The sequence below is a fragment of the Neovison vison genome, chromosome 8, assembly GCF_020171115.1.
Source record: "Neovison vison isolate M4711 chromosome 8, ASM_NN_V1, whole genome shotgun sequence".
Taxonomy (NCBI): domain Eukaryota; kingdom Metazoa; phylum Chordata; class Mammalia; order Carnivora; family Mustelidae; genus Neogale; species Neogale vison.
The window spans coordinates 34,206,046-34,232,262 of NC_058098.1; the positions used below are offsets into that span (position 1 = coordinate 34,206,046).

At 38.9% G+C, this 26,217-nt stretch overlaps 1 protein-coding gene across 3 annotated transcripts in view; it reads left to right on the top strand.

Annotated features, from left to right (window-relative positions):
* Positions 1-26,217, top strand: part of PLCB1 (phospholipase C beta 1) — a 685,746-nt gene that overhangs the window by 495,129 nt on the left and 164,400 nt on the right. For all 3 annotated transcript variants that reach the window (XM_044263433.1, XM_044263435.1, XM_044263434.1), the window contains exons 10-11: positions 8,006-8,152; positions 17,941-18,098. In XM_044263433.1, the coding sequence (XP_044119368.1) occupies positions 8,006-8,152; positions 17,941-18,098 (305 nt within the window). The remainder of the gene's footprint in view (positions 1-8,005; positions 8,153-17,940; positions 18,099-26,217) is intronic.

The following is a 26,217-nucleotide window of genomic DNA, read 5'->3' on the forward strand; positions in this document are numbered from 1 at the left end:
AGACATACAAGGCTCGAAAATTTTCACACTCATGAACACTTTCTCAGGAATCTACTGACAAATGTGCTACCAGTAAAATGAAAAGGCTAACTATGAAAGAGGAAGACATGATATACAAAAAAATGAAAGAACTTCAACAAAGAACAAAGATGAAAGAAGTGGAAATTAATCAATCTAGATTGGAGTAGGTCATAAGACTCCAAAAAGACTTCTTCAAGAAAGTGAAACTGGGAGGACAGGTGTTATATTTGAACATATTGCAAGGAGGTTTAGATAACTGAGCATTTGAGTTCGATTCAAGATACATGCAAAAAAAATAAGCAAATGACAAAACAAGACAATTATTAACTACAGGGAAAATTTTAAATTGTGCGTGGAAAGAAAAATAATTATTGGTTTACTACATGACTCAGCCCTGAACAGAATACATAGTCATGATAATATAAGCACTGAATACTGATCTAACTAAACTACAATGTAACTATCTCAGAAGGATGAGAAGAATGTGTATATGTGCTGTGAGGCAGAGAAAAGAAAGAGCACTATCCTCATCTCCCATGATGGGAAGACAAAAAATAGTACTACAAACATTATTTTGAGACATAAGGGTAAATACCAAAAGTATCAACAAAAAGATCTGGAACCATTTGCTTCTAACAAGGGAAAATGAGGGGGCTTATTTCTACTCTCCATCAGAGTAGAAGTGGTTCTGGGCAGCAGCTATGAAAGAGATGTAATTTTAGAAAGCAACCCTTGTCTATTGCTTGTGAACCATACTGTTTTCCCCCAAACATCTCATGTATTAGTGTCTGTATATCAGAAGCAAAATAGTGGGGTGGCTTCTTCTTTTTTTTTTTTTTTTTTTTTTTTTTAATTTGAGAGAGAGAGACAGTGAGAGAGAGCATGAGCGAGGAGAAGGTCAGAGAGCGAAGCAGACTCCCCATGGAGCTGGGAGCCTGATGTGGGACTCGATCCCGGGACTCCAGGATCACGCCCTGAGTCGAAGGCAGTCGTCCAACCAACTGCGCCACCCAGGCGTCCCAGTGGGGTGGCTTCTTAACTACCTTTGCCACCCCACCAACTGGCCACACTCAGCCAATTCTCCTCTATCTTGTGCCAGACATGGGCAGTGGAATGGTAAAAGAGTAAATAACCACAATGAGTTAGACTAGGATGTTCCTATGTAGCCAACATGAAATTATGAGTCTGCTAAATGGGACTCCAATTGATATTACCCCAACTGAAAGTAACCTGAACTGCACATCAAAAGGTATCAAAAAAGAATTCTACATGCTATGTTTTTTTGCGTCCTGAATGTCAGGACGCTGATGTACACATCCTCATTATTCTCAACTTCTGATACATAGAGTTAGGCCCTCACTACAAATGTGCTCATTAATAACCACCACCAAGTGGTGCCCCAACTTCAGGGTAAGGTCAAGATTTTTGTTCTTCCTGGAGAGACTTGATCTGAACCATCTTTTCTTAGATGCCTGGAACAGATATTCAAGGGAGAAAGTTCTGTTGATCTAGCTTTCTAGAAGCCAGTAGATAAAGTGGTCAGGACTTGAGAAGGTGAAAGAACCAGTCCACCAAGCTCTTGATAGACCTTTCTGTTGTAGTCTCCAGAGCTCCCTTTTGTGGACACAGATCCTCCTTACTCTTAATTTTTCCCAAAAGCCATTGGATATCCCCAGGTTTAGAGAAGGCATCAGAATAGCTTGTACCTCATAAATATACAAGAGCATTTGCATGTGCACTTGTAAGCATGAGAAAAATCCAGCTGAGGGTCACTGGACACATCAATGGTTTTAAAGCATCCCTGGAATATCTCATCTTGTCACAGCAGAGTTTCAAATTTCTGTCTTCCTGAAATGTTCAGGAAGACACCAGAGGAGCCTCAGTCATTATCTGCCCCATGGGAGGGAGGGAAGCAGAAGGAGGCAGAGGTATCGTTGCTGGCCATGACCTTCGTGCAACAATGCATGACAGTTTCTTTGCAGCAAAGATATCGCTGAAGAATTATGAGACGTATGAATGGCCCTTAGGGAACATCGTTTTGTCATGTCACTTGCCTCTTTTATCTCTTTCAAGATTGTTTCTTCCCACTGAAGTCAGATCTTTCCACTCATGCCTCACCAGCTTCCTTTTTCATTGGACACCAGAGCTTCTGAACAGAAAAGTTTCATAGAGCTGCGTTTTCCTACTCCTTAAGGGAATTCTATTTTTCCTACTTTGGTAGGTGCCATGATATGAGTGACATGTCCAGTTGGAAATGTACCAATCTTCTATTAAGAAAATATGTAAGGGGCTTTATTTGTAGCCAAGCTGGCCTCATCCTTCTGGACTTCTCTTCATGGTTTTATTCCAGAAAATTGTAGCATTGCTTTTAGTTGTGATTTGATGTTTTCTAATGTCATCCTATTATGGGAGAGTTTGTTTTAATTTAGCTAGTAATCATCCCTAACATATTAAACTACTTGATCTCACTGAGGTTTAGAGGGAGAAGAGACTTAAGAGCCCATATAGGTTACCCAGGTTGTGGTTAAGGAATTTTTCCCCGATCAGTTACTGCTGACAGAAATGGAAGCTAGATTTCTTGTTCTGTTACTAATTTTTTTTTAGAAAAGCTGTCTTTCCTATCCTAACTCTCAAGGTTTTTCATTTTTCTATGCTCCTCAGTGGGCCAGGAAAAAAATTTTAAGCAGTTTTGCAAAAACAGTGCAAGGTTGATGGAGAAAGAAGGACTGATACATTTAAGTCAACAGCAATATTCCAGCTGTAGGTCATATGCAACAAAGGAAAATCCTCTAAAAGTGTGCTTTCTGTCCCAGAGCCAGTCAGAACTATTGTTTAAGTTCACTTATTATGCCAAAAAAAATCTGCATTTTTGCAAATGTACTCCTGGCCCTCACGACATATGAGCCTACTATGCCTTATCCTTCCTGTTTCATTGACTTTTCTTGACTTTGACATATCTCTGCCTAGTCATTTGATGCATCAGAAGCCTTGCATATTGGCTCCTTTACTAGCAAAGCCAAGCTTTGGAGTTGAAAAATTGCCCCCAGGTGTCTGCTCACCTGCAGTCTGCAGTCATATCCTGAACTGTCCTCCAAACTCTTGCATTGTTCATACTCAAAGTTAAGTAAATTCCTTCACTGGGGATTTTTTAATTATTTGATCAAATTAATTATAAATAGTCCTTGCAAGTACTGACTCACTCAACTCTTATTTTTTTTTACTGATTTTAATCTAAACTAAAACATTATGTTAAAATCAACTCCTATGAAATAATAAAGATAGAGAAGATAACCGAAGTTTATGTTCAACTGACCTACAGAACATTAATCATCTTTATATACTATTTAGCAATATTTTTATAGGTTTGTGGGGTTTTTGTTTGGATAATATGCTGACACACACATATGTATGTCTTAGTGTTTCATAGCCCTCTTAGGCTTTGTCATTTTCCTAGTTTTCTCAGTAATGAATTAAATGAAAGTTTGACACATGTTCTTTGGTATATTATAAAGTATAACTTGATCTTAATTACAATATCCTCATTTGAGAATAACAAATATATAGCTTTTGTACCCTCCCACTTCTCTGTCCTGCACCCATAAAACATACCAAAATTAGTCATAAGGGTGACTCAGAATTTTTCTCAACATAAGCCTCCAGAAAGCACTAGACACAATACATGGGCATCAATGTTCAAGTTAAAATTAGTCACCCTCACCATATTGACATGTTTTGTTTAAAATGCTCTCTAGAGTCACTGGTCGGACCAAAAGATATTTATTCCTGCAAGATAACAGACATGACAGCCTGAGAGTCACCACACTGTAAAAACAGTTGGTTTAGTCCCACAGTATTTTATTGCTGTCATTTCTATGCCTTCAGAAGGAACATTACACTTGTGAGCTTTCCGCACTCCACAGCCCCCTGGTGTGCACAATATTCCATCAATCACATTACTTTTTCTTTGCTGGTCCCTAAGACACTTGCCTTGACTCCCTGTCCTCTGAGAAATAATTGGAGTTAGGACTGAGCTGGATGAAATTGTCATTGGCATAGGTTAAAAAATGTCAACATTAGCAATTTCGTATGACTTGACCTGATCGGACCAAAGAATCAAAATGATGCTCTCCTTGGTGATCTTCCAGTTTGAAATGAACTTATTTCCTATTTTGAATCACTAATCAGCCCCCCACCCCCCGCAAAAGGGCTGATTGAACACCTATGGTGCACAAAGAACTGTGGTAGATTCCAGGACAACAAGGATACAAACGCGCACCCTGCTTTGGGGGAGCTCACACCTGGTTTGCAAGGCATGAATGATCTTACTTTCTTTGAGTTCTGTGAAGGCAGAACAGAGGTCTGTGCTTCACGGTGCTTTATTTTTCTGTGGCCCCATTGCATGGTAGATGTTTGATGACTCTTTGTTAAACAAGATGGTAGAGAAGTGGAAGGTAATGAGAGAAGCAAAAAGGAAAGGAAAGAAGGAGGGAGGAATGGGCACTAATGGAAGAAGCTGCCAAGATGGACATGTCACAGAAAGAAAGGAGGACAATGACAAAATTGTTGTTGTTGTTTTTGTTTTGTTTTCTTTTTAAAGATTTTATTTATTTATTTGACAGACAGAAATTACAAGTAGTAGGCAGAGAGGCAGGCAGAGAGAGGAGGAATCAGGCTCCCCGTGGAGCAGAGAACCCGATGTGGGGCTTGATCCCAGGACTCTGGGATCATGACCTGAGCCAAAGGCAGAGGCCTTAACCCACTGAGTCACCCAGGCGCCCCGAAAATTGTTGTTTTTTTTTAATGTATTTCTAATGCGTTTGATACTCCAGAATAGTTTTTTTTTTTTTTTAAGATTTTATTTATTTATTAGACACAGAGAGAGAGAGCATAAGAAGGCAGAGAGGCAGGCAAAGAGAGGGGAGAAGCAGGTTCCCTGCTGAGCAGAGAGCCCAATACGGGGCTCGATCCGAGGACTCTGGGATCATGACCTGAGCTGAAGACAGAGGCTTAACCCACTGAGCCACCCAGGTACCCCTGCAGAATAGTTTTTTTTATTTTTTTTATTTTTTAAGATTATTTATTTATTTATTTGACAGAGGGAGATCACAAGTAGGCAGAGAGGCACGCAGAGAGAGAGGAGGAAGCAGGCTCCCCACTGAGCAAAGAGCCCGATGTGGGACTCCATCCCAGGACCCTGAGATCATGACCTGAGCCGAAGGCAGAGGCTTAACCCACTGTGCCACCCAGGCGCCCCCAGAATAGTTTTTAAAGCCATCTATTGAAATAGCTTTGACTCTCCATGCGTTGATTTTAGTTTGTTTCCAAAATGAAGCCAGTCTGAAAGGATATTCGCATTTCACCATAAATGAATTTTAAAACCAAGGCTTCGGGTGCAGTACGCAAAGCGTTCTCATCAACAGTAGCATGTTTGGAACAATTGCTTTGTTAGGTGATGGTGATTTGAAGGTACAAATTATGGCATCTATTAAAAATGTGCACAAACAGGAGAGCCTGGTGGGCTTGGTCATGGGAGCATGAGGCTCTAGATCTCGGGGTTATGAGTTTGAGCCCCACGTTGGGTAGAGAGATTACTTAAATATAAACTCTTTTTTTAAAAAGATTTTATTTATTTGAGGGAGAGAGAGAATGAGAGCAGCATAAGAGTGGGAAGGTCAGAGGGAGAACCAGACCCCCTGCTGAGCAGGAAGCCTGATGTGGGACTCCATCCCAGGACTCCAGGATCATGACCTGAGCTGAAGGCAGTTCCTCAACCAATTGAACCACCCAGGCATCCCACTTAAAAATAAAGTCTTGAAAAAAAAAATTCATACAAACATAGCAGGATGAGGACCTTCATGTCCTGTTTCTTACTTCTAAGGCACGAGAACTTCTTAACACTTCTTCTCTTTGTCATTACTGAAATTATCAAGGTATACATTAATGCTGACTTTTAAAAAGTTCACAGTCAGATTATTATTCCTATTTCAGTTTGATTAGGAAGATTTTTCTTTTAATAAAACCCAGCTCCGCTGATCAAATCCCAATGACCAAATTTATTTTTTTAGTTTATTTATTCCTGGAAAATAGTAAAGGCAATTTAGCTGTTTCCCCAGAACTGGGAAAAATATTTATCAATTATTTTGAGACATATATTAGATGTGAAAAGATTTACAGTGGCTCCTGGGTGGCTCAGTCAGTTAAGTGTCTGACTCATAATTTTGGATCAGGTTACAATCTTGGGGTCCCAGGATCAAACCCCACATCATGTTCCATGCTCAGGGAGGCATCTGTCTCTCCCCTTTTCCCTCTTGCTCTGCCCCTCCTCTCATATGCTCTCTTTATCTGTCCAATAAGTACATAAATAAAAGATTCAGACTATGGTAAATAGTTAACACTAGCTTTGACACTTGTAGATGACATACCTCTTATCATTCGAGAGTAATGTTCAATAAAAATAGAATTATTGTGTATTATGTTTTTAACTGCAAGGTTAGAGTAGGGGTGAAAAAAAGGAAAAAAACACTGATGAAGGAGGAACTTGTTAGAACTTTAACAGAAAGCAAATTAGTTATGTATACTAAAAGCCTTAAAAATGTGCATTGTCTTGAACCAGCTGTTGTATTCCTGGGAATTCATCTTAAGGAAACAATTAAGGGTTTGAACAAAGAATTAACCATCAGAGCATTCAGTACAATGTCTAGTGAAAAATTAGAAATAACTTTATTGTCCAATGATAAGGGAATATTACTTAGTCATGCTATGGTTACATATTTATACATATAAAATACAAATGTTATACATATAAAATACAAATATTACAGATTACATGACAATTTTATCATATATTGTTCCACCAATACAAAGGTTATTATTCCAATTAAGTTTAATCTAATAAAATTAATAAATGATTGCACCTTCATAAAAAATTACACACACACACCTTTTTTTTTTTTCCTGGAAGCATATACACCAAGATCTTAACAGCACCTAGGTCTGAATAAAGAGTTAGGCATGTTTAGAGAAGTTTTAGTTTTCCTTTTTGTTCATCTCAGTGTCTATTTTTTTTTTAAGCGAACGTACAACACTATTATGTTAACATAAAACTGTTTCAACAAGAAGAAAGAAATGCTACCCTCCAATGTTTACAAGAAATGTCTCCACTGCTCTTAAATGTGCTGGGGTTTTGGAGGCTCTGATTGTTAAGATTGAAGAAATAAACTTGTGGCAATGAATCAAAAGAGTGAGGATGGCCTTTCTGGACATTCCATAAAGATTACTGCAATAAAGATAAAGGATTATCTCAATATTATCATTAGTCACTTCAGAGAGGTTACAGCAAAAGCAAAAATTCTAAATAGGGCCCAAGTAAACCGAAGTGTGCGTCATTGCCCTTCCATTTGAAGTAGTCATTCTACACAAGAAATTTAAAAACCTCTTTGTTTCTGAACATTCAGTTTTTTATTCCTAGGACAGACTCATTTGTAATCATCTGTAGTTTCTGTTTCAGAGAAAAAGATCATTAATTGAAAATATTTCGGCTTTATTTTAAATAATAAAGCCACTCATGAATAACTTTTTTGATTATCAAAGTAACATATATACAATAACAGAAAATTTGGAAATTCACTCCTAATTGTATTACCCAGAGATAAGCGCTAATAACATTTTGATGTCCATCCATAAAGTTGATAACCATTTAATTTAAAAACAAGAGATTGGTATTTAGGTATTTAAATCCTCTGAAAGACAGGGAGGTTCATGTAAATGTATTTTTCTCCATTCTCTGTGGCATTGGTAGATAATTGTGAAATAATGAAATCCTCGACTTCTGTTATCCATGTTAAAATGCAATTGTGGCTATTGTCTTCTACCTTGGATGTACCAGAGTTTTCAGGAAAAAGAAAAAAAAAGTTCAAGCGACATGATACCAGTACTCCGTAGAAAGGACGCATTCACATTCTTCTTAACTCTTTATTTCCTCCAGGACAGATATCAGTGGATGGCTTTATGCGCTATCTGAGTGGAGAAGAAAATGGAGTCGTTTCACCTGAGAAACTGGATTTGAATGAAGATATGTCTCAACCCCTCTCTCACTATTTCATCAATTCCTCACACAACACCTACCTCACAGGTACGAATTCATAGTTCTCTGACAATGACTTTAGGCCATCTCCCCAAATTTCACCAACCCCTACTTCCTGTTGTTCAGAAGGGAAGGCGTGTATTCTTTCATTTCCTGTAAAACACCTCTGAGAACTGAGCTCTGGGAGCAGTTTGCGGCTGTAAGACACCATGTCACTTCTTCACAACATATCTCTTCCCCAGTTTTTAAGTCTTCTAGAACATATCTCATCTGGTATCTTTGGGCCAATGGAATTTTTGTGTAACTGAACTGCTTCTTCAGTGGACTTCAAGCCTTTGGCAATACTCTGGACTGTTTTCATGTACAGGAAATTTCCAAAGCATGCTTGACTTATGTATGACTTCAAGGCAAATAGCTAATTTTGCCCAAGGTAGAATGGAGCTTTAGATGTAAACAGGTTTAACCCTGAATGACAACCTATACTTCTTTGTAAATAGGGGCATGTGGTTTGTGTTTCAGGATAGATTGGCAAAGCTAAGAAGAATATAATGACAAGGGAGACCCAGGCATTGTATTTTCAGGGGTGTCGAAGAGAATTTCACAGTCCCACTAACATGAGACATAAGCAGTTCTTTCATCTAAATTCCTTAAGGCGATCCGTTGAAGCCAGTACAAATGTAGGTTGTATTGGTATCAAATGAGGCATTGGCCTGGTGTCCCACACTCAGTGAAAAAATAGCTTAGAATAAAAATGACCTTGCGACAGAGAGAGCAAAGTAGCCTCCAGACAGCGAGAGTGAGCTGTCTCGGGATGCTTCTGTATAATCTGAGAGCATCAGGACAGAACCACATAGTCTGAGTTCTGGTCAGTCAAAATGCAGTTGTATGTTCTCCATAAAAACTGGGAGGCTCTCAGGCAGCCTGCTTTGTTTCAACTGGCATTATCTACTAGGAGAGATGCATGCCAAAAACTAACTAGATTCATATTTAGTTCATCCTAACCTCTATTCTTGTCATTTCTTGTTGCATAAGAAGTCACTCAAAAATTCAGTGACATAAAACACTCACTATATTATTTCGCTCCATTTTCTGTATGTCAGGAATTCAGAGAGGGCATGAGAGGAGATGGCTTGTCTCTCTTTCCTAGTGTCTTGGGCTTCAACTGCCAAATAAGTGTCTGGGGGTAATGCAAACACATTGGGTGCTGGAATCATCTGGATACTTCTCCAACATGTCTGGAACTTGAGCTCAGTTAGGACCACTCATCTTTTGCCTATAAGAGCCTCATCATGTAGCTTAGGCTTCCTCACAGCATGGCAGCCCCAGCATAGGTAGACATGGCTGCAGGAACAGATGTCCCAAAGAACAAGGAGGAAGCTTAATTGCCTTATTATACTTCACCTCTGAAGTTCTGTGTGGTCACTTCTTTATTTGTCAAAACAGTCACAAACCTACCTGGATTCAAAGGCAGAAAACATAAACCATAGGTCCCATTGGGAGGAGTGTCAAACTATTTTTAATTTTTTATCTTCTCAGGGGAATCTTAATCTTATTTGGTACCATCGATGAATTTAACATTCTGGTGAATGTTAATGAACCCTTCTAAGTGTAGTGATAAATGCATAAAATAAAATATATAGGGTGAAAGAGGAGATAATTTCCAACAAAATATTTTTATCAAATATTAAAAAAGAGATGTGTGGTAAAATAACATATTTCCATAAGCACAATTTAAATATTAGTGTAAATAATATTGTGACTATTTGCAATAATGGAACATAATATGAAAATATCTGTGATTTCTCCTTATGGCTCACAGTTCTGCTTGTACTGCTGTGATTTGTGACCTGCATTTATAACTGAAGAGATTACTACATTTTACATAGAGGTTGAAATTAAAGACATAATCTTGTTTCTCATTCAAGTTTGAGGAGGCTGACAGAACCTCATTAAGATCTTTCAGTTGATAGCCTCCTAAATAATATACCTATAAAGACTGGCAGATGACAGCATCTTGCATTTTTCATATACTTAGGACCACAAGATTCCTAAAAATACAGAAGTATATTTTCAGTTCGATTTTGGACATCATACATGGTTTCACCGGCCTGAAAGCCACAATATGCAGTAATTTTACTAAGAGTCCGTTTTAAGTCCTTCCAACTGATGTATTTACATTCATGAGTATCTATATTATTTGTCTTATAATAAATGAAGCAATGGTAGCAAAATAATTGAATAATAAGACTAACTGGATACACCATCTACTAGTTTTACCTTCTCTCAGAATAGAGTCTCTTTGCTTATCTTTATGGATTTATGGTTTTCAGATCTTATGTAGGTTCACCAACCACAGGCAATGTTCTCTTTTCAGTACTCAAATTGTCTCAGTTTTGGTCGATGGCTTCTATAGTCTCTTGACATGACCCATTGATCTTTGAAAATGTCCTTGCTTTCTGGCACATAAAGATCTTCCAGGCTCATCGTGTTCCTTTCTGCACCACCACAGAATCAGACTTTTCCCCAAATGACCTTTGTTTTCCTTCAGTGAAAAAAAAATTGTACGAGTAACAGCAATTTGAACCCCACACCATGGAACATTGTTTCTGGACCATTTCAGTGAACAAAGCAAGAAAAGATACATTTGTGTCTGAACTGTTCTAGCTCACAAAACTATTTTCATTCCTATCTTCTAATTTATTTAAATTCCTGATTCTATAACTGTGCTTTCTTTATCAATCTTGATACCTATGAAATTATACATAATCAATTCATTTGCTTTACTAACAACACAATAATAGCTCCAAGAAAATTATTTGGTATCAGTAGGAATGATAAAACTACAGAATACTGTTCAGTTTTTCTCTGCAATTCCTTTTTGTTGTTTTTAACTGCATTTCATTAAGGATTTTTCGTCCAGTGAATTTCTTCCAGAGTCACTCATTCACCCTTCCTCTGAATAACTTGGTAAGCACAGATGTGTTTGAGAATTTGGCTTCATTGTGTTGGCTTGGTTTTAGGGTGTTAGCATATTAATAGCTAATAGTTATCCGTAGTTGGAACTTTCAGTTACTAGGAAAAAGAAGGGTCTACTCTCTTTTTTGATGAAGAAAGAGCTCAAATAACTATCTTCAATTTCAAAATAAAAGTTTCATATCACTATCACCTGATACACATGATTTCTGACCAAGTAAATCAATTCTCTCTCCCACTATTCAATTTCTTGTAGTATTAGAATCACAAATTTTCAAATGTTCAGGTTTAAAACTATGTTATCTACGTGAAACCATATCCTGATCTTTATTTATTTTTTTAACTTGTTCACTTTTCTGAACCATATATTATTTTACTGAGGTTTGCATTATATAAATCCACATTTTTACAGTGTCACCTTATCCCAATACCAGTCAAAATTTTTCATTTTCCTACAGGGAATTAAAAAGAAGATTCATATAGTTAACAACAACAAAAAAATGTATGTATAAATTCTAATATGAGCTTTGGATGTTTTGTTTGAAATTCTCTTTGACTTATTAGTACAATCTGGTTTTACCTCATATGATATTATTAGTATCCTTGCTTTAATTATAGAGAAACCTAGTGTAGAACTCTCCCAGAGGCTTTTGAATATAACATTGATGATATAGAAGTCCAAGCTTCCCAAAGCCAATTAAGAATATTATAAAATAAAGTTATAACCAATGTATAACCAAATAGAAACCAATTAAATGTTAAAATCAATACCTAGAAAGTGAGATTTTATTATATTTTATAAGCATTTCCAGAACAAGAAGAAACTTTTTCTATAGAAATGTTATTTTGTATAGAGGGTATGTGATGGAAAAAGGAGTTTCCTACTCAAATGAGTTTTTAAAATGCTAGGTACAATCAAAGTTGGCATCTATTGCAGTGTGTTTTAAATGTAGGAAAAAGCTTAGAGATTCACAAACATTAAGGTTATGATCAACCCTCTCCCCTCACTGTTACCACCCTATTTATTTTCCTATAGCATATTATGAACTAGTATTCCTGAGAAATGCTAGTCTAGATTCAAATAAGGAGGATTTTGATATTTGGAATGTTGTCTTCCAAGCATTCAAAGGAACTATAAAAATTAAATGTACAGTGTGAAAACCAATCAATTTAGCAGTGTGTTATTATTATTATTTCTATTTCTTTACTCATTATTGCTCCTTTGTTGACCATCAAGATGCCCAAAAGGAAAAATAAATAGGATCATTGAGAGAAATATATGTACAGAATGAGATGATTTTTAATTACGATGGTCATTTTTCTAGGGTTTTGGATAGTCTTGGCAGTCCATCAAGTAGTGATTGTGTTTTAAATTATTGTTTTTCTTTGAGGAATCCACCCTTATGACTCAAAACGAAATTCTCTAAGGACAGAACAGTATGCACTCATTTCAACCTATACTTTTTCAGCTTTTCATAAATCTTCCCATAATCCAATCCCTTTGAGAGATAATGGCTCCAGACTCATGGACAAAGCAAAGTAGTGTATCTCTGAATAATTAACATCCTCATTCAGCTTAGAAAGACAAAATAGATTTGAGGTTTTTGTTATCCTCTGATGAATTAAATTATCTGATTGAATATATCAAATAATTATTCAACTCCTCTTCTCACATATATGCTCTCGACTGCAGAAAAGTTCTAGGAATAATTCAAGGCATAGTTTTACCCTTGTCCAGACTGAGCATCACTCTGCTTTCCCATCTCCCCTACTCTTTTAACCCTTAACTTATGTAACCTTTTATAACTTAGTTTTGATGTAAAATACACACAAACCTATGAAAGTTAAATGGTAGAATGGAAGATGACGTTTAGCCAATAGACGACATTCAGATCTTCCTTTGAGAAAATTAACTCTTCTAAGCCTTAGTTTCTTCATTTGGGAAATGAAGATAAACTGAAACAGCCAGAGTACTTTTGGCCGTAAGTAATAGGATATTGTTACTTAGTGACTTAAATGTTAAGGGATTTATTATCAATCTCAACAAGAAGTCCAGAAGCAGAGTGGTTGAGGGTTGATTAAATAAAAGATTCACGGTGTCATCAGAGACCCAGATGCTTTCTGTCTCTTTGCTCCCCTTATGGCTGCAAGTCCCTGTCTTGTGGCCCTTTGTACAAGTGAGATGCCCCCCTACCCTGTAACCTTTCCTTTATGCTCTATTAGATACAGCCCAAAGCTACACCACACAGCAATCCCTACATTAATCACTAATGTAGAACTCCAGTGCATGATCAGGAAGAATTAAGATTTACCCTAGGACTGAGGATAGGATCCTAAACCTTATCAGATCCTTAATTAAATAGAATCTAAATAGAATTCTACTGGTGAAGAGAAAGAGAAAGAAAGGGAAACCAGAAGTGCAAGTTTGGGGTGAGAGTTCAAATTCCCTGGTACATGAGAACATCTCCATTGTGTGTACTTGCCTACTTACCTATATGGGTAAGGGTAAGGAATAGGTCTCATGTAATTTTTGCATCCCCAGGAACCAGTATTTTGCCTCCCACAGAGGACATATTTGGGAATAATCCAGACCCTAATGGTGAGGTTTCTATAATAAGTAAGCATAAGTTGCTTCCCCACTTTCTCACCTAAGCCACCTTATGGCCATTCAATCCATGTTGAAGACAGTTTCATGGTCTCCCTGGGCTGGCAGGTACTATGCGAGAGACATCAGATCAAACTCATGCCCCTAGAAATGGTCAAGATGAATAACACATCCTATATATTTTAGACAGTTTCCTTAACTGTAACTGTGGGATGAGGTGACCTGAATGTCTGACACAGCATTAAAAGCAAAAGGAGAAATAGTTCCTATCTCCGTTTATTGATGGAGATACTGTTTATTGAAGAAGACCACAGAATTAACAAATGTGTCACATTCTGGAAACTTTTTGCATGGAGGTTGAAAAGAAGATAATACATAATGATAACTATAAATATAGACAATACCTCAGAAGTCTGTATTAATAGAGGGGTTGTTATTTTCAGTTTTCTGGTGTCTTCCATCCATGGATGCCTTGGATAATCTTAGACAAAGCACATTGAATGTAGCCAGCTCACCAAAGTGAATGCAGTCAAGTGAGAAGTTGCAGAGCTTGACTTGGGGCAGTATTACGAATTAGTCTGAGATGGAGCTTTGGCTCCCAAGTTCAATCATGGACTTGGAATGTTCTCCAAAGGGTATTCACAGCCAGGCAGCGGTGATGTCAGATACTAGTTTCAGAAATAACAAGGACTGAGGGACTCATGACATATCATTAATCCCAACCCCAGGCAATTCCCTGGCCCCGAAACTATGTATATATTGGATGTAATAAAATGGAAATATAATGGGTGGGTGGGATATAATCAAGAAGAGTTAGGAATCTTAGGCGAGAAAAATAAACTAGGTTTGAGGATTTAGGCAGAAAAGGACAAAAAATTGGAGAATATGAATACATATTTGGAAAAAAATCTTCATAAATGAAGGAAAACACAGAGGAAACCTAACATGTATGCCAAGGAATAGGACAGTTACGGGTAAATGTGAGTTTTCTGAAAATATGCTTTTTTGGGGAGGCTTCCATTTCTAATAAAGACTATTCACTTTAAGAATGAACAACAGTTGCTTTTGGAAAGCTTCTCTGGGGCTTAGGTGTTGGACAATAAACACAACACAGACTCTCTCTCTCTCTCTCTCTCTCATGTTCCATTCTTTAGTTGTTTTTTTCCCCCTTTCATATTCCTTTTCATCTCACAACCCCAACCCCATGACTTACCATGTCTTTAAAAACATTAATTGATCAACATTCAAAAAGTACATCAAATTCCTCTTATTCTTGAATGATAAAAAAAAAAATGCATGCAAATCCAAAGAAATGTTTCTAGAAATTTTTTAAATCTTTTTTGACTGAAAACTCTAGTGTGAATTAGGTATTTATCGACTTCAATCTACCATTAAACCTTATGTAGCTTATAAACCCATGGCAACTTCCTTACTGAAGTTAGAAACACTCAACAACCCATTAATGAAATAGACTCAGAAATCATAATGGTATTGGATAGTCAGTAATCCATTGGATAGTCAATATTCTAGATAGTACACAAGAAAATCTGCTCTGCTCTTTAATAACGTACAATGTTCTGCAGGAACTAACATTTTTAATGAGTTAACCAAATATTCTTTGAATCCTTCACTCCCTTAATCCTTCCCTTAAGCTTAAAAAATCATGCAAATGACAACCTTTTCTCCTCGCGCTCACTGTCCCCTTCCCCTTTTCTACTGCAGCAGAGACATTTATTACAACAAACTTTGAGGCAATTATAAATGGCAAATTGATTATCTAGCATCAGGAACTTTGTCAGCATTTCTTCTTTTGCAAACACATTTGTGTGTTTAAAATGCCCTATTTTTTCAGCAGAGAAAAGTGATTATGAAAACCTACTTAATCAGCCTTTCATGCATTTACTAGGGCTCCATAGAACTCAAGAATGTCATCCTTTTGTTATGCTGATGTTTGGGTGTTGTGACATGCATATAAAAATAAAATTAAGCCAATAGGCTTAATTCCATTTTCTTTGTCCTATATGTCTCCACCAGGCAGAGCTTGTCCATTCCAGTCATTTTGACAGTTTTCTTCAGTTTGTCATTTTTTAACTATTTAAAAAATGATGGAGACTTATAGAGTGGACATCAGAGAAACTCTTTAATGTGGAAAACCAAAAACTTACATTTGTGTGTTGATGGTGGGCTTGTCTTGAAAGTTATTTATTATTAATCTTTAAAAAACTAACTTATCAAGAAATTAGTACCTTCCAATAACTACTTAAATGAAATACAAATTGTTTGGCTTCCATTCTTTTCCTCACACTTTACAAGTGCCTTGATTATTATAATTCTTATCACTTTACTGGAGGATTTCAGTTCTGTTCACAAAGGTTTTAAATTTTGAGAAAGTATATCAATTTCTTTTTTCCTCTGTTGCTTGCTTTTGGTGTCATATGTACAAAACCACTGTCTAATTCAGTTCACCAATATTTATCCCTATGTTTTCTTCTAAAAGTTTTATGTCTTATATAATAAGGGCCTATTTAGCCAGAGCGATTGCATCTGGTTAAACAGTGATTTTGTTGTCTATACAGTAAAATTTAAACTGTTCCTGGCCCCTTCCCCCCAGGGAACATCCTTAAAACAAGTCCCGGAAACCAGTCCCAGGAAACAAAGCCCAAATACAAGGGTGGGTCAGGCCAGGTGGAGGTATCCAATCAGTGGGGATGTGTACTGTCTCCCTAGCTACCAAGGAGTATGGGCCCCGCCCTTTGGGTGCCCTTTGAGCGCCAATTCTGACCAAGGTGATAGGCTAGTTCAAATATCTGCTATAGGGTAAATTGTAATTCAATTGGTCACTTATGTGTGACCTAGCATGACTGTGCAGCTTTCTCTCTGTGTTACAATCTCATTGGCCACCTGTGTGTGGCCAGGCCCAATCACATGGCCTTTGCCCTTAAAAGCTAGTCTGTAAGGCAGAGAGAGGTTGCCCTCTCTGTAAGAGGCATGGCCCCCAACGGTCAGTTTGATTCTCAATGCTTGGCACGAAATAAAGCTTTGCTTGACCTTCGCTTTGTATCAGTCTCACTCCTTTGATAACGGACCCAACAATATTTAGGAGCTTAATCAATTTTGAGTTAACATTTCTTTTTTGTTTATGATGTGAGATGGGGATCCAACTTTTATTTTGCATGGGGCTATCGAGTGGTCCTTGCACTATTTGTTGAAAATAATATGTTCTGCAATGAATTGTCTGGGCACCTTTGTTGTAAGTCAATTGGCTATAAATGTGAAGGTTTATTTCTATACCCTCAGTTCTATTCCATTGATCTATATGTCCTTATGCTGGTAACACACTGTTTTGCAGTTTTGTAGTTAAGTTTTGATATTGGGAAATGTATGTCCTCCATCTTTATTCTCATTTTTCAAGGTTGTTTTGGCCCTTGGAGTCCTTTACATTTCTGAAGGAATTTTAGGTTCAGCTTGTTAATTTATGTAAAAAATCCATCGAGGAGTTCTATAGGAATTCAGCTTGTAAATAAATTTGGGCAGCAGTATATCTTAGCAATGTTAAGTCTTATGTTCCATGAACATGGGTTGTCTTTCCACTTATTTAGGTCTCCTTTAATTTTTTTGGCACTGCTTTATAATTATTAAAGAATATGTTTTACAGTTTTTTCGTTACATTTGGTTTATTCCTAAAAATGTATTCCACTTTTGAAAAGAAAATGTTCGACTCTTTTAAGCATTTGTTCCTTGGACAAACATGGGATAAGTGTTGATTTAAAATAGAATAACCTTAAAGATCCAGATTAAAAGACTGAGTTTTGAGTTTTAATCTTAGATCTTCCACTTACCAGCTTTGGAAACTTGGGCCCACAAACTGCTCTTTGCCATTTTCATTCTCTGAAAATAAATATTTAAAAAATAAAGGTAGTTATACAAGAGAGGTTTTTATGAAGATTAAATGTAGTAGTACACGTAAAGTCAGAACTATAATTGGCACATGGTAAGCAGTTAGGAAACATGAGCTCTTGTTACTGTTACAATGTTCTTTTCCTTCTATTCTCTCTTCCCTGAAACTGCTGCTAGGGAGCCACAATTACCTGTGGGATTATGCCACTAACGTCTGGTATGTTGAACGAGAAGGTTGAGAACAACTACACAAGCTCTTCAGCTCTTTGTTTTCCCATTGTTTGAAAGATTTTCTAGGAAGCCCTCCATGTCTTCCTTGCTTTGTAGGATTCTAAGGATCATTTTGTTGGTGCTTTTACAGCTGGCCAGTTGGCTGGAAACTCCTCTGTCGAGATGTATCGCCAAGTGCTTCTGTCTGGTTGTCGCTGTGTGGAGTTGGACTGCTGGAAGGGACGGACTGCTGAAGAGGAACCAGTCATCACCCACGGGTTCACCATGACAACCGAAATATCCTTCAAGGTAGAGTGAATAAATATTGCTGATAGAAGAAACTAGAGAGGGGCACCTGGGTGACTCAGTGGGTTAAAGCCTCTGCCTTCAACTCAGGTTATGATCTCAGGGTCCTGGAATTGAGCCCTGCATCAGGCTCTCTGTTCAGCAGGGAGACTGCTTCCCTTCCTCTCTCTCTGCCTGCCTCTCTGCCTACTTCTGATCTCTGTCTGTCAAATAAATAAATAAAATCTTAAAGAGAAGAAGAAGAAGCAGCAGCAGCAGCAACTAGGGAAACCTGAACCCTTTTGGGTAAAGCTTCCTAAGGTTGAAAGTACCAATGGTTATAATTAAGTCCATAGGCTACTAATCATCTTTGCAGTTTCAGGGCTAAAATTTAGTAGTGTATTAGTGGGTAATTAGCATCATATCATGGGGAATTGTGGCATCTCAGGAGAAGTGCCTTAGAGAGGACTTACAGGATTTGGACTTATATTAGGTGATTTGAGTGAGGGTTCAAGAAAGTAAGGTTAAGCTATGGATTGGGTAGAACAAATAAGCAGAACTAATCCTGTGATTGGTTACCTTAATAAATCCTATCTAGGAGGTAAGATTAAAGCTGTAATTGATAAGGAACTTCAGCCATCTTTATTAGCCAGGAATGAGTGTATGTTTGGTCATCTCCCTTCTCTTTCCACACAAGGCTCCATCCTACATCATAAAGGGCCTAATACTCATGTATATGGACACAGAAGTCGGAATATCCAAGTTATGTTCACATCCCCTGAAAAGAGCCATCCCCAGGAGCTTGGAATAATTTGGGTGGAGGAATTCTGGGACTCTAGGGACCCAGAGAACAATCTGGGAAGAGGATATAGGGGCTATAGGGGAAATGTGCTTTTTTACTGACTCAGGCTTCTCACCTCTTTGGAAGTAAACTAGAAAGGAAGGGTCAGAGGACAACCTCTAGAGCACAAATCCCGAGGCATGACCCCCATTACCTGTGTTAGCTGGGTCTCAGGACAGAACCGGCTCTGGGTCACTAACTCTTGCCCTAAGCAACCAAGAAAATAGTCCAAGTGTGTGGATAGCTAAGGTAAGGGGGTGGGGGGCAACAAAGCCATTGAAAACGGGGTGGTCAGAGTGCTGAGAGGATATTGGAAGAATTATACATTAATGTCCCCAAGATTGGTGACAAATCTTTGGATGAAGAAGTGAGATACTTTCCTAAGTCTTTGCTGAATGAGGGGAAGCTCAATAAATGGCACAAGAGAGGAAGTGGTAAAAGCTGGTTGGAGTGCCTCATGAGAACTAGGCACTCAAAAGTAACATTGGGAGCAAAAAAAAAAAAACCCACTTCCCAGTGTTTGGCCCCAAGGCACCTGGGAAGTGAGAAAATAAACAACATCACTTGAGAGAGCAGCAAAAGAGAAGCAGGATTGTCAAGGGACAACCAGATTTCACTTGAGATGAATGGATTTCCTGATCAAAGGTACTATATTTGACAGTAATAAAAATGCTTTCAGAAGTGATATCATTAGCACCTTAAAATCTGTTCACTATGTTGTGTTTAGGGAATTTGACTTTTCATGATTTCTTAAACTTGGACTACAGCCCAGTAATTAGAGACACATAGCACCCTTCACTAAATTTTAAGATAAAGTTTAATATGAAGGTGACCTTCATCCTGATCAAATCTTTACATTTACCTCTGCTCCTGAAAGGGAACACTCAAGTTCTTTTGGTTTTCTTTAATGGAAAAATCAATAGGTTTTTATTTCATTTCCATAGTCCCTCATTCTCCCAGCTCTTGCCATTGTCCTTTGTCAGCTCTCTAAAATATCAACCCCTGAACTCGCTGGGCTCTTTAAGAAAAGGTAGGGCACTCCTGATGTGGAGTGCATGCAATTTGGGCTCATCTGCCTGCTAATGTATGTAGATAATTCTGGGAAGGGAGACACCACATCTGATGGAGCCATTGCTGCTCTAATGACCTTGTGAATTGACCCAGTACCAGGAGGGCCCTTCCACCCCCTGCTCATGGTCCCCTTGGAGTCCATGGGGAGTAATTGTGTATTCTTTTTTTTTTTTTTAAGATTTTATTTATCTATTTGAGAGAGAGAGAGAACAAGCCGAAGGAGAGAGAGAGACAGAGAGATAGAAGCAGACTCCCTACTGAGCAGGAAGCCTGACACAGGGCTCGATCTTAGGACCTGGAGAGCATGACCTGAGCCGAAGGCAACCATTTAACCTGCTGAGCCACCAGGGTCCCCCACAATTATATATTCTTGAAAATTAATAATCCTCAAGCTTCTTTGAGTTCTGGGGTAGGATGAAGGAGGCCGTTGGCTGGAGAGTTAAATACCAAGCCCGTTCTAAGGCGTATTTCTTTTATGTAGAGCATCAGCTTCTTGATCTCAGCCACCAAGTCAGTTTAGAGGATTCTTCCTGTGCCCTTGTCTATCAAGCCGTTCCTCAGTCACATCTCTGATCTCAGAGTCACAGCCTGATTGGACATCTCTTCCTGGGCTGGGGAAACATAACTTCTCCACCACATCCACACATCTGGGGACAGATACAGATACTAGAAGACTAAATCTAGCCGAGAATACTGGTTCCATTCTCTGCCTGACAGTGGTGGGGGTAGGGGGGCAAAGGGAGGAGGAAACTCATCTCCCAGATGGTTGGCTTGCCCAGCCATGCCTCTTGTTAATGTGCATTTGCAGGATGGATTATTCTTGCAAAGATGTGGGTAGGTGGTGGGGAGTGGGGGAGGCTAGGATGGCTATGGATAGTAAAAATGCCAACCTGGTTTGTGCACAAAGAGTAGGAGCTCTCTGCATCAAGGCTAGGACTGGGGTGAGGCTTAATGCAGCACCTCACTTGCAAAATTTGAGGAAGCATTTGCCCTCCATGTCATGGGCATGCAGAGTTAGCACCCAAGCTGGAGTGTCTCTTTACATTTTGCACTTAGACCCTTCCCTTGCCTCAACACAGCCCCAGCTTGCTCTTCATGGTCAATAGCACAGAATCTGCTTTTCCAGAAATCACTAAGTATGTGACTTAGGAAGAAAGGGTAAGAAAAAATGGGGGACAAGAACATGTGTGATCCACTCCCCTCTACCCCTTCCCCCTCACTCACTTGTCTGCAACTCAACTGGGCTCTGCTATTCCTTTATTTATTTATTTATTTATTTATTTATTTAAATATTTTATTCATTTACTTGGGAGACAGAGAAAGCATGAGCGGTGGGGATGGGCAAAGGGAGAGGGAGAAGCAAACTCCCTGCAGAGCAGGGAGCCTGATGTGGGGCTCATCATGAGCTCATGACCTGAGCCAAAGGCAGACGCTTAACGACTGAGCCACCCAGGTGCCCTGGGTCTGCTGCTCCTTGACCATGCTAGGCAGGTCCTATCTCATGGCCTTTGCACAGACTGTGAGGCTCTGTTGGGCAAGATCTTCCTCCAGGTATCTGCATGGCTCACCTCTTACCTCTTTGAAGTCTTTCCGAAATGCCACCTTCTCAAAGAGGTCTGTTATGACCGCTCTATTTAGTACGCCCAGCCCCAAACTCCCAATACACTCTCCAGCAGCAATTTGTTTTTTCCATTTACCAAGTGGCATGTATCACCTCCTGTCACTCTGCTTCATTTACTTCATTACTATGTTTCTTGTTTTTGTCTGTCTCCTTCTAGTCTCCTTCTTCATTTACTTCATTACTATGTTTCTTGTTTTTGTCTGTCTTCTTCTAGTCTTCTAGGTAGAAGTTTCTAGTCTTCTACCATCATGTAAGCACCACAAAGATAGAGATCTTTGTTTTGTTCCCTGATCTGTCCCAAGCACTTTGAAAAGAATCTGGCATATAGTAGGTGCTCAATAAATGTGTGTGTGTCTTTTAATGATTCTTCCCATTCCCAACCAAATAGACAAATTACAGCATAGCTTTTAATTTTAGTCTTTCTTGTCTCTGTCCATCAGATAAATGAATTTTTTTCCTCCTTTTTAACGTATCAAAGTCCACATATGATATACTGGTGGGCAGTGAAAAGATTCTCCAAACGTTTGCCCGTTTAGGTTATCCCGTATATTTGGACCTGACTTTCGTGATGCAATTAGGCTGTATTCTGTAGCCACAGCACATACTGCGAGAGCAAAATAAACTGATTGCAAAAGTTCATCATTTTTATGTCACGCCATTTATCTGTTCTCCATCTATGTAATCTGAAAAGCTTCTGTGCGACATATCCCCAAAAGTGAAAGTTCCTACGGGCATTTACTGCCTGTTTATTCTACAGGCCAAAATAAAAGGTTATGTTCTGAGAAAGGAGACATGCTGTAACTCAGCATCTTTATGGAGGACTTTTTATTTTGCACTCTGGATTTATTTATTATTTATCTCATATATCTGCTGTTCTGTTTTCTTGCCTCACTGCCTTAGCCTTTCTGATGGTTACAAAATAGTCATTCGCCATGTGGTCTTCATTCTCTCTGCTCCTACTCCGTCTCCTTCCTCCCCCACACTGAACACCACCATCCCAGCCCCACTCCATCCCCAAACTGCTCCTTTTTCTCCCCTCGGGCAGCTCCTTTGTTACCAGCAATTGTATAAGGTGGAAAAGTGGGCAATGTAATAAAATCGATGATGAAAATATATTAAATTTGAGTATGTGGTTAAATTGAGCATTTCTGAAAATAAAGCTCTGAGAAAAATAATAATTTAGGATGCAATTTAACAGCTCCGTAGATGGTCCCATAAAATGGATATCCAGATACATCCTGCTATCATCCACGAGGGCTAAAGAATTTCAAGGGCATTTTTTCCCACTGGAGGTTAGTGATTGAGCCATATGGTTTATAGATTATTGAATCCAGTGTTACAAATTCCTGAAAAACAGTTTTGGCTTAATAAGGAGCAATTGAGCAGTCAGGTACTTTTAATCCACTGTCTGCTAATGATAGCTTGGATGTAAGAACCAAACTTAAAGCTTATAACAGGTTTTCTCATCCTCAGTGATCATGCACACCATACAAAACATTCCTACGCCATTTAAAAATGAAAGTTCTATAGAAGAACTTCTGAATTTTTCAGGTTGCTCCCGACTACAGTTATTAGAAGAACTCTAGTAAGTGCTTTCGTTGGCTTTGTAGGTTCAAAAAGCTTTCCTAAGCCAGCGGCTGAAGTTACAGTGATGTAGGAAAGATGGACAGTGGGAGGGGGAGAGGATGGGAGGAAAAGAAAAACGAGACTATAGAAGTTAAGAATGCATTTCTGGAGCTAAGGCCAAGGTTTTGATACCAGCTGTCCCGGGGACAGGCTGCAAGAGCCTGGAGAAACTCCCTTACCAGACCTCGCCTCTTTCATCTGAGGACAATGGAAATGATAATAGTGCTTACCTTCTAGGGTTGTTGTAAGCATTCAGACCCTACTTAACACCCAGACATTGCTTAGAACAAGATTTGGCATGCAATGAGTGCTCTGTACATGTTAGCTATTGATACTATATTGAAAATTTTAAAACCACCCTTTAGCTTTGTTTCTGTAAATGTAATGATTGTGGTATTCCATATGCAAAGAGTATTTAGGACGGTGCAGAAGGATTTGAATTAAGTCAATTTCAAGGCTGCCTTGGTAGAGACTGTAGATGCCCTCCACACACAAAGCCTTAGTTTCTAGGAAGTTTCTAGGAAGAAACTCGGACCCCAAGCTAAACACAGCCCAGCCTTGGTTAGAGGCCCAGTGGGAGCTAAGAAGGGTGTCCTAGGTCAAGTGCAGAAGACCAGAATGCCAGAGGCAGGAAGAGGGGAGTAGTGGGAGACACAGCCAGGAAGGTCCAGGAATCCCAGAGCACAGCTGCTGTTCAGGCTGTACCAACATCCCAGCTGCAGGAAGAGAAAACCAGAGGCAGGGAGATAGGAAGATGGAGGAAGGTACAAACTCCCTACAAACCTGAGAGCAGACCCAGAAAAACACTCATATTTCATTTGCCAGAGCTTAAGAGAGCCCTTTGACTAGAAGCAGAATACCCACTTTCTAAGGGAGAGGGGGTGCATTTCTCACTTACTTTCAGGCCTGACTGTCATTGGCCCAAATGCTCATGGGGCAGGTCTACAGTCAACCTTCACTAATAAAGGCAGTTGTAGGAATTCTCAAATAGCCACAGACAACAATCATCAGAAAAGTTAACAATGACTAATTACACTTTTATATGCTATTCTTTGAGAGTTGTTTTGTTTTATTTTGTTTTGTTTCTTTAGGGGAGCCTGGGTGGATCAGTCAGTTGGGTGTCTGCCTTCCTCTTGGGTCATTATCCTGGGGTCCTGGGATCAAGCCCAGCATTGAGCTCCTTCCTTAGTCAGGAGCCTGCTTCTTCCTCTCCCTCTGCCTACTGCTCCCCCTGCTTGTGCTCTCTGTCTCTCAAATGAATGAATAAAATCTTTTTTTAAATTTTTGTTTTAATTAAAAAACGATTTTTCTTTAATGCAACACTCAAACTTGATTGGAAATTTTGGCCATGAAATTATTAAAGTTAACTGGGCTATTGAGTATGGAATCAATATTCAAACTTCTTTGTAACAAAATAACATTTGCCTGTGGTTACAGTCGGGTTTTAAACTTTGCTTAAGCCACTGATCAGACTAGCCCAGGATTTGACTGACTACCTTCCACACACCACATTTAGCCCATCACCTGTTTCTTTGCATGCACAAAGGCAAAGTCGAATAATTGCCCTAAAAAACCATACAGCCTAAAGCCTAAAATACTTACTCTCTGGCCATTTGTGCAATGTGTGCTGACCTCTGAAGTGGTCAACAGAAAATTGAAGTGGAATACAACTAGATAAATGATGTTTCTCTTCTGTTAAGAATGTTCAGTTCATTCCTTTACTTGAAAATATTTAGTGAGAATCTGGGCACCTAGGTTGCTCACTCAGGCATCTGTCTTAGGCTCAGGTCATGATCCCACCACCCTGGGATCCAGCCCTGCATCTGGCTCTTAGCTTAGCGGGGAGTCTGCTTCTCTCTCTTCCTCTGCTACTCCCCCTGCTTGTGTGCTCTCTCTGTCTGTCAAATAAGTAAATAAAATCCTTTAAAAGGTTGTTTTTTTGTTTTGTTTTGTTTTGTTTTTACGGAATGTCTAGGATATGCTTTAACACTTCATAAGTCCTAGGGACAGAGCTGTGGGGAAAACTGTCTCCACGAAGCTTATAGTCTAGTGGAAAGAGATAGACCAATATAAACACACAATATGGCACATGGAGACATGCCCTTTAAGGCAACATCAGTAAGTATTGAAGGAAAAGGGGGGTAAGATGTTCTTTTGCAGTAGGGTGGTGGGAAAAAGTCTTGGGTAACATGACATTTAAGCAGAGACCACCACCCCCAAAATTAAGAAAGTGAGTCTTGCTTTCAGGTAAGAGAATTCCTAACAGAAGTAATAAAGATGAACAAAGAAATGAAAGAGATGAACAGAAATGAAATCCTGCTTGGCGCATTTGAGGGAAAAGCAAGAAAAGATCAATAGACTATATCTGGGTGAGCGATGGGAAAGGAAAAGGTGACAAATTTAGAGAGATAGCAGGTGCCAGAGCTAATAAAGAATTTGGATTTCATTCAGCAAAACGGAAGGCCAGTGAAAGGTTGACTCTAAAGGAGAGAAACCATCTGATTCATGTTTAAGAGCAATCACTCTGGCTGTGGTGTGTAATGTTAGGGGGAAATGCAGAAGACTGCTGGGTTTTGCCACAGTAACAAGACCACCCCCGGCCCCTCACCCCTGCCCAGAATCTCAGTGGTTTAGAGTCACAAATAATTATTTCTCATTCAGATTAGATGTTAGCTGTTGCTCTGATTGATACTGTCTATATTCCATATGGGAAGAACAGCCCAATCTGGAATGTCACTGGGCTCATGGCAGAGGGGAAAGAGAAATGACAGAATCACATCATGGGGGAGGGTGAGCAAGGGTGCCTGGGTAGCTCAGTCGGTTAAGTGGCTGCCTTCAACTCAGGTCATGATCCAAGGGTCCTGGGATCAAGTTGCTGGGTCTCTGTCAAATAAACAAGTAAAATCTTCAAAAAAAAGCTAGAAAAAAAAAAAAAAGAATCACGGGGTGGTTCTTAAAGACTCTGGGATCAGTATGTCATTTTC